This window comes from Pinus tabuliformis, chromosome 3_2 (assembly GCF_031772625.1).
Source record: "Pinus tabuliformis cultivar Carrire ecotype Pingquan chromosome 3_2, CPIR1, whole genome shotgun sequence".
In the NCBI taxonomy this organism is placed as follows: Eukaryota; Viridiplantae; Streptophyta; class Pinopsida; order Pinales; family Pinaceae; genus Pinus; species Pinus tabuliformis.
In genome coordinates, this window is record NC_142302.1 from 1009480623 (window position 1) to 1009496971 (window position 16349).

At 33.3% G+C, this 16349-nt stretch overlaps 1 protein-coding gene across 1 annotated transcript; it reads left to right on the forward strand.

Annotated features, from left to right (window-relative positions):
* Positions 1-3920: 3920 nt before the first annotated feature.
* On the forward strand, positions 3921-6606 carry LOC149184016 (uncharacterized). Its single transcript, XM_089418823.1, has one exon. It carries the CDS (start codon positions 3992-3994, stop codon positions 6521-6523), a length of 2532 nt encoding a protein of 843 aa, XP_089274949.1. The 5' UTR covers positions 3921-3991; the 3' UTR covers positions 6524-6606.
* The last annotated feature ends 9743 nt before the right edge of the window (positions 6607-16349 follow it).

The following is a 16349-nucleotide window of genomic DNA, read 5'->3' on the forward strand; positions in this document are numbered from 1 at the left end:
AAGTTGGGTTGAAGTTATATGGACACGATGAATCTAGTTCAATTGATGTTACTTTGTATCGTCAATTGGTTGGAAGTTTGATCTACTTAACTACAACTCAACCAAATATTTATTTTGCAGTTAGTATGGTATTAATATTTATGGCAGAACCCAATGAATTGCATTGGAAAGTAGCAAAGAGGATTTCAAGATATTTGCATGGAACAATTGGATATGGTTTGGTATATAGATCTATAGAAGATTTCAAGTTGATTGGTTATACTGATTCAGATAGGGCTGGATGCATGGATGACATGAAATCAACTTCAGGGTATTCTTTTAGTATGGGTTCAACAACAATTGCTTGGAGTACTAACAAGCAACCCACAATTTTTCTCTCCACAACAGAAGCAGAGTATAAAGCGGAAACAACAACAACATGTGAAGCAATTTAGTTGAGAATAATTTTAGAGGATCTACATGAGCAACAAGAGTAATCCATTCAGTTGATATGTAATAATCAAAGTGCTATTCAAATCACCAAGAATCTAGTTTTTCATAAGAATACCAAGCATGTAGATATTCAATATCATTTTGTTTGGGATTTAGTTCAACATGGAGAGATCGAGATTGAGTATTATAGAACAGATGAACATGTCGTCGATATATTCACCAAATAACTATATAAGGAAAAGTTATTCATGACCACTAGTGTGTAACTAGTGTATAACTTATTCATGACCAAGTTAGAGGCGTATACTTAATTGATCAACGTATTCATGGGTGTGTAACTTATTCAATGAGCAAAGTCAGAGGTGTATACTTATTCGATCAACAAAGTCACTGGTATATACTTATTCAATGCCCATATTCAAGCGTGACTTCTCTATTCAATCTTAGTGTTTCTTTGAGAAAATATTACTCTATTGCAAAAGCTAAAGTTGGAAGCTTTAAATAGGGAATTTAGATAAGTAGAACGTGTCACCAACATTGAGATACTAATGAAAATTAAGGAAAAATACCTTGGTTGGAGACAAACTTATGATAAAATAATAAACCTTTAATAAACATACAAAAGGTTGTGAGTTCGGATTTGATGATGACACTGTATCCCAATATTTTATATGAATAAAATATCGACCACAACACAACACATGGTTCCAATCACGTCACTTTGATCGATAGTCAAACGAAGGTCTTCAATTGGGTTCCAAACACATCACTTTGATCGATGGTCAATTGAGAAGGGGTTATGTGGTCCGAGTACAAAAAGTCCATCTATCGGTCGTCTTATGTGAAGAACAATGTAAACTTTGAAACGAGAACTGATACAATTATCCGTTTCGTTGAGGTAGCAAAAGAGTCAACTGATTTTGAAAAGTGGTGATGCAGAATACATATATTTTTTTTTCGGAGCATATTTTTTACACTTTAAATTTTCTTGTGTATCAAATATAAATATTTGTTTTTAAATGTATGCAGCATCAACCCCTTTTTTTCTAGGGCTTGTTTTTGACACTTTATATTTTCTAATGTATTAATTGTGGATATTTTTTTTAAATGTTACATCTTTTTTACACTTTAAATTTTTTTATGTCCAATTGTTTTTTAAATGTTGATTACTTAAACAATTTTCTAATTATCTTATTTCATTTTTTTTAATGTTAATTACTTAAAAACACAAATATAAAAAATTATATAAAAAACATAAAAAATTTAAAAAAAAATCAAAATACAATATTTAAAAAAAATAAAAATAAAATTAAAACAGATTATTTAAAAATAAATAAAAAATTAATAAACCTTCAATAATTAAAAAAACAAAATTAAAAGCAAACAATTTTTTTTCTTTTATTTAAAAAAAATTTAAAAACATAAAAAAAACATTTAAAAAAAAATGGTAATAAACCTAAAAAATTCAGTGAAGTTCAGCCATCAACGTTAGCTCTTTTTTCCCGGTCAATTCGAGATGCCCATTTTCCCCTTTTATTCCCAAATATATAAAACTAAACTTTTATATGAATTACAGAAAGTTTCCACTAACTTTATTTTATTGCCACTTTCTTCACTCGGTTGCCCCCACTGAGTCAAGTCAATACAATTTCCCTTTCCATGAATTTTCTATTTGCTTTACAATTTTTCAACTCAAATGATTTCACTAATTTTATTTGAATTACAGAAAGTTCCATTAACTTTATTGCCACTTTCTTCACTCCGTTTATGAATTACAGAAAGTTCCATTAACTTTATTGCCACTTTCTTCACTCCGTTGCCCCACTGAGTCAAGTCATTACAATTTTCCAACTCAAATCATTTCATTTTTGTTGGCTTTCCCATCCGTCAATTTATCTTTTTGCATTTTGTCTTTTCCTCAATTTGCGGTCCCATACTCTGTTTAACCTCAAGTGAAGTCAATAAATTTATTTTTCTCTGCTTTGTCTTTTTGTACAAAATTTCAATGAAGTTCGCATGATTTTCCCGTACAACAATTTAATTGAACAGAAGCTCATCAACATGATGTGTATGATGGAAATCTTTCTTTTTTGGCTTTCCCATCCGTCAATTTATCCTTTTGCATTTTGTCTTTACCCTCAATTTGCGGTTCCATTGGTCAATTTATCTTGGATTTTTATGTGAACTACAGAAAGTTCCATTAATTTTATTGCCACTTTCTTCACTCCGTTGCCCCCACAGAGTCAAGTCAATAAAATTTGTTCAGCCATCAACGTTAACTCGTTTTTCCGGATCAAGTCGATACGCCCATTTGCCCCCCTTTTCTTCCCAAATAGGTAGAATTGGATTTTTATATGAATTACAGAAAGTTCCCACTAACTTTATTGCCACTTTCTTCACTGAGTCAAGTCAATACAATTTTCCAACTCAAATCATTTCATTTTTGTTGGTTTTCCCATCCGTCAATTTATCTTTTTGTATTTTGTCATTTCCCTCAATTTGCAGTTCCATCCTCTGTTTACCCTCCAATTTTGTCAAGTCAATAAATTTACTTTTCTTACCCTTTTCTATTCTTTGTAAAGCAAAATTCCATTAAATCCACAATTAACATAAATTTAAATTAATATTAACTCCCAATAAATCCACCGTTAAAATAAATTTAGATTAATATGAAGAAAAATATACAACCGCAAATTTTAAAATACTTTATATCAAGTTACACAGAAAATATGCAAAATCAAAATAGGATTTCCCCACTTTTTCTCTTGCACGTCATGTTTAACTGGTTTTACCGTATTAAAGAATTTACTCAAACGATTGAATTTCTTTGTTACGCAATCAACGTGAACTCTCTTTTCCCGGTCAAGTCGAGCCGTCCATTTCCCCCCTTTTTTTCCCGCCACTTTATTCACTCAGTTGCCCCCACAGAGTCAAGTCTACAATTTCTTGGCTTTATCTTTTCCCTCAATTTGCGGTTCCATACTCTCTTTACCCTCCCTTACGTCAAGTCAGTAAATTTATATTTCTTTAATGGAAAATTCTATTAAATTTCCAACGATATCTGGAATATTTTCCCGTGTCAAAGTCGAATGGCCCATTTTCCAGTGTCCCACTTTCTTTTTTTCCACAATCAAATCAATCAATACTCTGTTTTTCTTTGCGTATCCATTCTCCACATCTATTCTTTAATGGAAATTTCTATTAAATTTCCATTGATATCTGGAAGATTTTTATGTCTCCATTCTCCTTTTTCCGAGTCAAGATCCTTGCGTGTCCACACGGTTAAATTTCAATCAATATCTGGAACATTTTTTGGTCTCCATTCTCCTTTTTCCGAGTCATGATCAATAGGCCCATTTCTCCATTGCTTCTGTGAGCATGTAGAATTGCATTTATGTGCATCACACAAAATTCCAATTCCAATTAACATTTTCCAATTCCAATTGACTACACAGCCATTTTCTCTTTTCTCATTGCATCTGCAGTGATTATAAATAGATGGTGATTCACAACAACACTCACAGCCTTTGGCTTTGAAAGAAGTTGGAGAGAGATAGAAATGGATCATAAATCTATTGTTCTGCTCATCACCATGTTTGTGTGCTTTCTTCATTACCATACTCATACTCAAGCTCATATGACGGGGGAACCCTCTTCCCCCATGGCCGATCAGTATGGCCATAAAAGGGACGTGGAGGCGCTTCTGAGCTTCAAAAGGGGCATATCAGATCCACATGGATCGCTCTCCAACTGGACGGCCCATAACTCACATAACGTCTGCCGCTGGAACGGAATTTCGTGCACACCAAACACGAAACGAGTAGTTGCAATTTCACTCCCTGCCTGCGGATTGAATGGTACGCTATCCCCGTCTATTGGCAATCTCTCTCTTTTGCGGTCTTTGGTTCTTTGGCTGAATGATTTCAGTGGAAGAATTCCACCGTCTATTGGCAACCTCTCTCTGTTGCGGACTTTAGATCTTTTCGGGAATCATTTCAGTGGAAGAATTCCACCGTCTATTGGCAACCTCTCTCTGTTGCGGACTTTAGATCTTTCCGGGAATCATTTCAGTGGAAGAATTCCACCGTCTATTGGCAACCTCTCTCTGTTGCGGACTTTAGATCTTTCCGGGAATCATTTCAGTGGAAGAATTCCACCCGAAGTTGGGCAGCTAAAAGCGCTAGGAATACTTCACCTCTCTAATAATGCCCTTGACGGCTCTATTCCAAAAGAATTGTGTAATTGTACACGTCTTCAAACGTTGGATATTGGATACAACGATCTGAGGGGTCCAATCCCACCAGAACTCGGTCTGCTGGTCCAGTTGGACACTCTCTGGTTGGGTGGCATAAATCTGAATGGAAGCATCCCAACTTTTCTGGGCAACTGCACTTCACTTACAGAACTGGATATTAGCAGCAACAATTTGAGTGGTCCAATCCCATGGGAATTCGGTCGCCTGGTCAGGTTGGAAACACTCGACTTCTCCTACAATAGTATAAGTGGAAGCATTCCAGCTTCGATTAGCAATTGCACTTCACTCCAAGAGTTATCAGGTACTGGAAACAAATTGAGTGGTCCAATCCCTTCAGGAATCGGTTTCATACCTTTCATATCTCGTCTTGATTTATCCGACAACTCACTAAGTGGCAACCTCCCTCTCACGCTATTCAATTGTTCTGCGCTATATGGCTTGTACCTACAGAATAATGACCTTATAGGCACCATTCCGAGTATTCCCGACGCCAATATGTCATTGCAGTATCTTTCTTTATCAAACAACCATTTAAGTGGCAACATCCCTCCCATGCTATTCAATTGTTCTCCGCTATATTCCTTGGCCCTAGACAATAATGACCTTATAGGCACCATTCCGAGTATTCCCCACGCCAATATGTCATTGCGGTTTCTTTTCTTATCAAACAACCATTTAATTGGACCTCTTCCACCTAGCATAGGCCAACTAAATGCTTTAATTTCTTTAGACATATATAATAATAATCTTTCTGCTATTATACCTAATAGTTTTAGGGGTTTAGTTTCCCTTCAATATTTAGATTTGTCAAAGAATAATTTTCAAGGATCAATTCTTAAAATTATTGGCAAATTTATCCACTTATCATATTTTTCTGCTCATACTAATAATTTCTCTGGGACTCTTCCAATATCTTTGTCTAACTGCACTCAGCTTGAGTTATTGGAATTGAGGAGAAATAATTTGATAGGAAAACTTCCTTCTTACTTCACCTTTTTTGTTGACTTGAAATTTTTAAACTTTGGGTACAATAATTTCCATGGTGACATTCCTGAATGGGTAACAAATTTCACCCAATTGTCTATCTTGGATTTATCCAATAATAATTTCACTGGAAGAATGCCATTACATTTTGAAAGACTTGCAGGGTTTGTAAACAATAATTCAATGACTGATGGTCGTGAACATGTAGAAATGCCAGTTGACATAAAACGAACTGAATATACTCTATCATACTTGTCAGATAAAAACACTATATTTGATTTGTCCAACAATAATCTTATTGGACAAATACCTCCAAGCATAGGAACTTTGAGTGGCTTGCGATTGCTAAATTTATCTGGCAACCAGTTGGAAGGGCCAATCCCATCATCTCTCAGCAACATATCTACTCTGGAGCAGTTAGATTTGAGCAAGAATAATCTCAGTGGACAGATTCCTCAAGAGCTCTCTAAACTATATAGTTTGGCTGTTCTCGATGTTTCATCTAATAACCTTTGTGGGCCAATCCCTAAAGGAACACAATTTTCCACATTCAGTGCAACATCATTTCAAAGGAATAAATGCTTACATGGGTGTCCTTTAGATTCATGTAATGGAAAGGAAAACCCAGGGACAGAAGCTCACAATAATAGTAGCAGTGCCCATATTAAAGTGGGATGGCTGGAGCATCTAGATGACAAGATGTCATTAATGGCATTGGGAATTGGATTTGGAATTGGAATTTGGGGAGTAGTTGGTGTGTTCATCTTTTGCAAGAGAGCCAAACTATGGGTGTTGGGTCTACCTCCTAACACACCACGACTCTTCTATGGATTGTATCGATTCCCCACATAGAGATCCAAACAATAGTTGTTGGCTCTATTATGTAATGAATTAAATTGCCATGTAAATACTAAATAATACTTATGATGTATTATCTTCTCACATATAATTTTTTTGCATTTTCAGAATAGCCTTAATTTTATTTATATCTCTTATTCATTTTTTATCACAATTAATTAATTTCCATTTAAATAATATATATATATATGAAAAATATTATTTTAAAAGTTTAGATGGATTTATTCATTTACATATTATTTGTTTATATGTTAGTTTTATATATTTATTTGATAAAATGAGTTAATATCTCGAATTTTAATAAATGATATAAAATTTACTATTCTCAAATTTAAATTAAAAAACATATTTTATTTTATATATATATATATATATATATTTGTAGTTTTAAAATATTTTCATTTACCTACTATTTGTTTCTAAGTTAGTTTTATATATTTATTTGATAAAATGAGTTAATATCCTAAATATAAAATTTATTATTTTTATATTTAAATTAAAAAAATCACTTATATGTCTATAAAGTCTTGATAGGTTGTGATCTGGTAATTTGTTAAAACATTCTTTAATATAAAAATGATATATTAGGCATGATAAAAATATAATCTTGGCAAACTTTAAAAAAATTATATATTCCCCATTATATTATATATTTATTTTCTTTTTAAAATCATTTTAAAATCTAAAATTTAATTATTTTAAAATTTTAAAAATATATAAATTTTATTAAAATAAATATATAAATATATTCAAAACCCTGAATTTCATTACTTAAAATGTTTTTGAAAGAACTTTTAACTGCATTTCAAATAAATCTAGCCCAGGTAAAAAATACTTTTATTCAATAAAACTGTAATTCATGTCTTAAGTCCTTCAGTTGGTAAAGCAAACTTTTATTCAATAAAACTGTAATTCATGTCTTAAGTCCTTGAGTTGGTAAAGCAAACCGGGGTTATGAAATCGAGGCCAAGCCTTGAGAAATATTCACATATTTAATCCACCTCAAATGATGGTATGTCGTTGCAAAGTACATGATTTAAAGATATAATATTTTGCTATGCCCCTGTACAGCTGCATTGTCAAAACACAAATTCCTGCATTGTCAAAACTACTTTCAATGACCGTTGAATAAACTACTTTCAATAATAATTAAAATAACCATGAGTGGAATTAATGGAAACTGTTAAAAATAACTTTTATTCAATAAAATTGTAATGGCAACCTGAATAAACCATCTCCTATGATAATTAAAATAGCCATGAGTCGAATAAACGGAAACTTGTAAAAAATATTTTTATGCCGGAATAATTTTTTTCTTTTCCTTTTTTAAACATTAATTTTTTATTATAAAAATAACACTAATCTTTTTATTATAAAAATGATAGTACATTTCATTTTTTTATTTGATAAAATTGTAATGGTAATTAGAATAAAAAAATATAGTAAATATTTCAATTATATATTCTTTCTGTAACTATTTTTTATTTATCTCATTTTTATTACAATTTTTTGCATTTCTATTAAAAATTGGCATCAACTTTCAGCTATTCAAAAAATAAAACCCATCTAGATAATATGAAGTTGATCAAACAACAATTTTTTTTACAAAAAATCTTATCTTGAAATCAGAATCCAAGTTCTGCTTTCTATTAAAAATTGACGCTTCCAACATTTATCAACTTTCCTAGTGCAAATTCATTGAAGTAGAACTTACTTGGATCCATACCAATTTGTCTCTTGAATAACATATCCCCCATCCAGTTTTGTTCTGGAAAAATGTTTTGAAATTATATACTCTAAAAAGTGCTTACCAAAGTTCTAATTCTCCTCATCCAATTGTTTAAATGGAAAAATTTTGGCATAGTCATTTCCCATCTCCGAATACCTTAATCTTATTTATTCCAAACTACTTTGCTGCAATTAATACTCTCCATAAAGCTACAATCTCAGCCTTATTGTTCGATCCCTGTCCTCCCTCCTACCAAAAGTGAAAATATCTTCTGACATCTATGACTATAACTACCCACACTCACATACCCACATGGTCTCATTTTACTTGCTCCATCAAAAAACCCAACCCTACTAGCCATACATCTTTATATTTGCAAATCCTAATTCTGTTGTTCTACCTGAATGGTCCATTAATGATAATATCTTCTTGATCTTCACTAAATAAACTACCTCTTATAATAATTTGTAAAAATTGCTTTTATTCAATAAAATTGTAATACAATTTTAAAATAATCTATTATTTTGAATGTAATAAAATGGTTTATTGAAATATAAAATTTATAAAAATTGAAAAAAACTAAATCTCCAATAATACAAATAGATATCCGACTTTGTGTTCAATACACTGTAAATAGATTCTAGAATGGATTTGTGAATTTGTACTTCATATGCTGTAATTGGAACACTATCCCTCTTGCCGTTGACTATGGATAAACATTTTATTATTTTCATCACATGGATCCGGATTAGCTGTTGAATTTTAAAGGAAAAGCATTGAAGGTATGCAGCGGGCGCTATCTCTATAACCACCTGGGCTGAATGTAAATGATAACGGAGCTTGCTGAAGTAATGACCTGAAGTCACGGTGGCACAAGTCAAATAGTGTAGAGTCTAATAAAGATAGAAATAAAATTTTTAGCTGATAATGAAATTAAATTAGACCATTTATGTAAATTAAATATTAGTAAAGGTAGATAGATATCAATTTAATGTTTGCACATTTTTGTTAAAATATTTTAAAAAATCATAAAATAGATTCAATAATAATGTGTGTTTTTTCTCAACATTTGAGGTGAACACTTCATTTATTATTAAAGACATTTTTGCCAAAAAAAAAAAATCTTTCATTAAAAATTTTAAAATTTAAATATCTTTTGTAATTAATTTTTCTTTATAATTTAATTTAATTTATCATCATCACCCTATATATATTTTTTTTAAATCTAGGATAATCGATAATTGGTGAAAGTTATCCTGAACAGAGCCAGGATCAAATCTAAATGGCTGCCACGATAAACCTAGGCTAGGTGCAACCGCACAGAGCCAGGATCAAATCTAAATGGCTGCCACGATAAACCTAGGCTAGGTGCAACCGCCTACAAGCGGCACAATAGCAGGAAACTTATGCCCCAACAAGAGCCGAGACGTCCGCTATGGGGTTGCCTACTCTTCTAGCCAAGACACAACAAGTCATATATATACTCAATGAGATTTGAACCCTCATCTCGTGGGTTTCACCCATCGAAACTTACCGTTAAACCCCATATCACTGTATACCCTATGTATTACTTATACCACCTTAGATCCATCCAATACTGGATTTATCATGCCCCAAGAGGGATCAAATCCTTTATGTGCAAACCTTATATTTGGTGTGTAGAACTTGAGGAAAGGTTTGCACCTTGAGGGATTTGATCCCTCTGGGCTCATGATAGATCATATGTTAGATGGATCTAGCCTAGTTCCAGTTTAGGGCCACAATGTCACATTTTTAGATTATCATTATTATGTATATGTTTGAGATAAAATTCAAAATCCACATTATGTTTTTTTTGGTTGGCATGACCATATAATTCTCTTCTTTATTTTGGTCTGTGTTTTTTTTCCTTGAATGGTTTGTAGGGCTGTGTTTGGATACTTTGAGTGGTTTGTGTGTTTATGTGTTTGGATTTGGATGGTAATGTTTGTGAATGTTACAATTGTTGTGTTATATTGTATATGTGTGTATAATTGTTTAGTAGTAATTAGTTGGTGATGAAGAAGGGAGACAATATTGTCAATAGTTTAAGGGAAGATTGATATTGCACATCTATTTCATTTAATTTCAGGTATCACAATTTTTGACAACTAATTAGTTCTAAATAGTGTTCCTCTAAATATTACAAAATATATCCTGAATAGTAGTTTTAATAATTTACTCAAGGTTGCTCTTGAAATAATTTGTTTCTTTGTTTATGTTTGAAATAATTTATTTCCTTCAAGAATATTTTGATGTTTTTTTTTATCTATAATATATTTTGCAAAGTCAAGAAATAATGTATTTTTGATTGTTTTTAATGAGTGGTCATATTTATAAAATATTTACATTATTTGTTTTTCCAAACAATTATCACATTTCCTTAACGAATATTTTGATTTATTTTGATGTTTATAAATATACATTTTTCTCTTATAAATATTTTGAATACATTGTTGTATGCAATTACTCTATTAGTAATTTTGAATATATGTAATTGTCTATTAGTAATTAGTTGGTGATGAAGAAGGGAGATGATCTTGTCAATGATTAATTTGCACTTTGCAGAGGATTGATTTTGCACATCTTTTTCATTTTAATTCTAGGTATAGCAACTTTTGACAACTAATTATTTCTTAATAGTGTCCCTCTACGTTTTACTAAATATATCATGAACAATATCTTTTAATAATCTAATGCCTCAATATTAGCAACATCTAATGTATCTAATGCGAACAATCAAATACCATTATAAAACAACAACTACTATGAAATCAATGCATCTAATGCAAGAAATCAAATGAGATTAGAAATCAACAACTACACTGAAATCAATGTATCTAGTGCAAGCAATCAAATAGGATTAGAAAAATATACAACCACAAAATTTCCCCACTTTTTCTCTTGCACGTCACGTTTAACTGGTTTTACCGTCTTAAAGAATTTATATCAACCGAACAAAACTCAAACGATTGAATTTCTTTGTTACGCAATCAACGTGAACTATCTTTTCCCGGTCAAGTCGAGCCGCCCATTTCCCCCCTTTTTTTCCCGCCACTTTATTCACTCCGTTGCCCCCACAGAGTCAAGTCAATACAATTTCTTGGCTTTATCTTTTTGCGTTTTGTCTTTTCCCTCAATTTGCGGTTCCATACTTTGTTTACCATCAACTCAACTCAAGTCAATAAATTTATATTTCTTTGTGCAACAATTTTTTATTTTCCCAAATCAACCGTCCATTTCTCCATTGCTTCTCTGAGCATGTAGAATTGCATTTATGTGCATCACACAAAATTCCAATTCCAATTAACATTTTCCACCACTTTCTTCACCAACTTGACTACACAACGATTTTCTCTTTTCTCTGAATTTTCTCATTGCATCTGCAGTGATTATAAATAGATGGTGATTCACAACAACACTCACAACCTTTGGCTTTGAAAGAAGTTGGAGAGAGAGAAATGGATCATAAATCTATTGTTTTGCTCATCACCATGTTTGTGTGCTTTCTTCATTACCATACTCATACTGAAGCTCATATGACGGGGGAACCCTCTTCCTCCATGCCCAATAAAAGGGACGTGGAGGCGCTTCTGAGCATCAAAAGGGGCATCATATCAAATCCACTTGGATGGCTCTCCAACTAGACGACCCATAACTCACATAACGTCTGCCACTGGAACGGAATTTCGTGTACACCAAGAACGAAACGAATTGTTGCAATTTCACTCTCTTCCTGCGGATTGATTGGTACGCTATCCCCGTCTACTGGCAACCTCTCTCTGTTGCGGACTTTACATCTTTCCTGGAATGATTTCAGTGGAAGAATTCCACCGTCTATTGGCAACCTCTCTCTGTTGTGGACTTTAGATCTTTCCTACAATCATTTCAGTGGAAGAATTCCACCGTCTATTGGTAACCTCTCTCTGTTGCGGACTTTAGATATTAGCAGCAACAGTTTGAGTGGTCCAATCCTAGCAGAATTCAATCGTCTGGTCCAGTTGGAAACACTCCAGTTGAGCAACAATAGTATGAGTGGAAGCATTCCAGCTTCGATGAGCAATTGCACTTCACTCCAACAGTTATCAGGTTCGGGAAACAAATTGAGTGGTCCAATCCCTTCAGTAATCGGTTTGATGAAAAGCATAGAGTTTATTGATTTATCCGGCAACTCACTAAGTGGCAACATCCCTCCCACGCTATTCAATTGTTCTCAACTCTCTCTTTTGTACCTACAAAATAATGACCTTATAGGCACCATTCCGAGTATTCCCGACGCCAGTATGTCATTGCAAGAACTTTATTTATCAAACAACCATTTAATTGGACCTCTTCCACCTAGCATAGACAAACTAAATGCTTTAAAGTATTTAGACATATATAATAATAATCCTTTTGGTATTATACCTAATAGTTTTAGGGGTTTAGTTTCCCTTGAATATTTAGATTTGTCAAAGAATAATTTGCAAGGATCAATTCCTAAAATTATTGGCAAATTCATCTACTTATCATATTTTTCTGCTCATACTAATAATTTCTCTGGGACTCTTCCAATATCTTTGTCTAATTGAACTGAGCTTAAGTTATTGGATTTGAGGAGAAATAATTTGATAGGAAAACTTCCTTCTTACTTCACCTTTTTTGTTGACTTGAAATTTTTAAACTTTGGGTACAATAATTTCCATGGTGACATCCCTGAATGGGTAACAAATTTCACCCAATTGTCTATCTTGGATTTATCCAATAATAATTTCACTAGAAGAATGCCATTACATTTTGAAAGGCTTGCAGGATTTGTAAACAATAATTTAACTTATGATGATGAAGGTGAACATGTAGAAATGCCAGTTGACATAAAACGAACTGAATATATTCTATCATACTTGCCAGATAAAAACACTATATTTGATTTGTCCAACAATAATCTTATTGGACAAATACCTCCAAGCATAGGAACTTTGAGTGGCTTGCGATTGCTAAATTTATCTGGCAACCAGTTGGAAGGGCCAATCCCATCATCTCTCAGTAACATATCTACTCTGGAGCAGTTAGACTTGAGCAAGAATAATCTGAGTGGACATATTCCTCAAGAGCTCTCTAAACTATATAGTTTGGTTGTTCTCGATGTTTCATCTAATAACCTTTGTGGGCCAATCCCTAAAGGAACACAATTTTCCACATTCAGTGCAACATCATTTCAAAGGAATAAATGCTTACATGGGTGTCCTTTAGATTCATGTAATGGAAAGGAAATCCCAGCGACAGAAGCTCACAATAATAGTAGCAGTGCCCATATTAAAGTGGGATGGCTAGAGCATCTAGATGACAAGATGTCATTAATGGCATTGGGAATTGGATTTGGAATTGGAATTTGGGGAGTAGTTGGTGTGTTCATCTTTTGCAAGAGAGCCAAACTATGGGTGTTGGGTCTACCTCCTAACACACCACGACTCTTCTATGGGTTGTATCAATTCCCCACATAGAGATCCAAACAATAGTTGTTGGCTCTATTATGTAGTGAATTAAATTGCCATGTAAATACTAAATGATATTTATGATGTATTATCTTTTCCCCTATAAAATGTTTAATATAATCATTATCTATGATTGTATTTTTAAATTAACCTTAAATTTATTTATATCTCTTATTCATATTTTTATCCCATTTAATTAATTTCGAATCAATTAACATAGATATTATCTTTAATTTTTTTTATGAAATATGTTTAAATAACATTATTATATTGAAAATATTTTTGAATTTAAATTCATATATATAAAAATAATTAAATATTATTTTAAAAAAATAAAAATACAACTCTTTAACTATTATTTCTATTAATGCGACATATCTTTGTTTAAATAATCGTCATATTAAAAATATTTTTAGATTTAAATTCTATTTTGTTTAAATAAAATTGAAATTTTTAGATTTAAATTCTATTTGTAACATAAATGCATTTTAAATAACATTTTTTTTTCAACTTCAGGTCGCTGACAGCCAAATGTCATATTATAGAGTTATCATTTTATTCTTTTTGGAAATTTCGAAATCTCTTGGGACCCGTGTTGTTTCCTGGCAGTGTAAAGTTTCTTTACTTTTCAGAGGTTAAAAGGAAGCTTCTGAACACAGTTCATTGGCAGTTCATTCATGTGTTATCTTTAATAGTCAAACTCCAAGTTCATAGGATTCAATTAGTCTCCAAACCTTTTAGACTATTTAAATTTATACCAATTGCAAATAATTATTACAACAATGTACTTGATTTATATCATTCAATTTTTTAATCAGGAAAGAAAATTGATCTTAAATTTAGGAAATGTCATTTTTCGGAGCCAAAATGGCAGAAAATAGTGGTTGGAATACCGTAATTACGCCGTAAGGCGTTCCCTCTGAGAGGAACTCCCCTCCGTGCCGCGGTGTCTCATTATCGGCCCTTAGATCGATTGTTAGACGATGGAATAAAATCCAACCATTAGATCATCAGCCTTTTTAGAAACCAAGCGTCAGCGAAGAGAGGCCAAGCGTCTGTGGATGGATGAGAGAGGACAGCAATATGTGGCGCCTCGATCCCCTTCGATCTGAACATCAGGGAGCTCTATGAAGCGGATCATGTCCCTTGACGAAGATGGCAGGGTGTGGTGAGGAGAGCCGTCCATCCATTCGGCGGTGAAGAAGGTGACAGAAAACCCATGGTACACAGTCAGCCGAATATTCACACCAGTTCACACCAGTTCTTCACTTGATCGCTCTACTTTATGGTCACTCATTTCATGGCTCCTCGGCATTCTCATTCTCTGTTGGCGAAAGCTTTCTTATTCTTTATTCTTATTCTTTCCCCCGTTGCAATTTCCACAGGGCTTTGCATTGCAATCAGCCATGCAATTCAAAGAAAACCCAAATATTCTTGCAGCAGATGTCTTCCCTGTACCTCTGGGCCCATGAAAAAGATAAAAGGGTGCAATCTTATCTTTGTTAATTGCACTGGAAAGAGCTTGAGCAATAATGCTCTGCCCAACCAGTTCCTCGAAAGACTTGGGACTGTACTTTTGACTCAAGCTTCTATTCACTAACATGTTTTCGTTAGTCCTCATCTGTAAGGATTCCTCCTCTGTCTCATATTCACTAATCCCTGACTTTCTGGTCCTGTGATGAGTTTTGATGAGAGGATGGAGATCTAGCTCACTGAAACGTCTGTTGTTTACATGGGGAGAATCACCATAATCGTCCAGAGGCGAGTCCAAGGTTAAAACATTCGTGTGGGGGGCGGAGGATCTGACCAATGGGGTTTCATCCTTTGAATAGGAGCAATCCAAGGAAGAAAAATCTGTAACATATTCAAATTGAATAGGTTCTTGATAGTGCAGAGTACTAGCAGAATCAGAGAGTGATTTTCTCCTATTGGCAACCAGCACACCACATGAAAACCTCTTCCCTCTGATGCCCTTCAATTTTTTACCTCTACCATTTCGCCTTCCAGACCAGGACCAAGGAAGTCTGCATCCATTTCTTGAAATTGTTTGACAACCCCCAAACTCTTCAACATTTCTTTGTATATCGATGTTGTTTTGCAGATTTTCCTCCCTTAAAGTTTTATGATCATAAGGCCCAATGTAAGGGTCTATAGTATAAGCCCCACTGTCATCTAAAAAAAGTTCAAAGCTTTCTTCTTTGCAAGTATTAGCGGGAGAACTAATCAATGAAAAATCATCTTCATCTACAGGCAGTGTAAACTCATGGAAGGAATTCAGAGCTGCAGGATGGTTTTCATCCGTAAATCCCTGGTATATTTTGAATGATCTTGAAGATGTAGATTTGCTCTTTCCAGCAACAAGTTTTCTTTTCTGAAAGTACTTGGGATTTTTTCGGTTGCTTTTCCTTCTATGATATTTGAGTGCACCTTCAGCATCGAGATCCTCTACCAGAGTACTTCCACCAACAAATTCTCTTTTTGAACTCTCAATATTTTGTATGATTTTTTGTACTGTATCATGTATGCTGTTTTTATCAGAAGTTGTCAAGTTTGTATCAGACACTTTTCCTTCTTGTAAGGCCATGGAACTCATTTATAT

Bases quoted from the DNA above. Each gene is read 5' to 3' on its own strand.
- LOC149184016 (XM_089418823.1), top strand. From the start codon at position 3,992: ATGGATCATAAATCTATTGTTCTGCTCATCACCATGTTTGTGTGCTTT.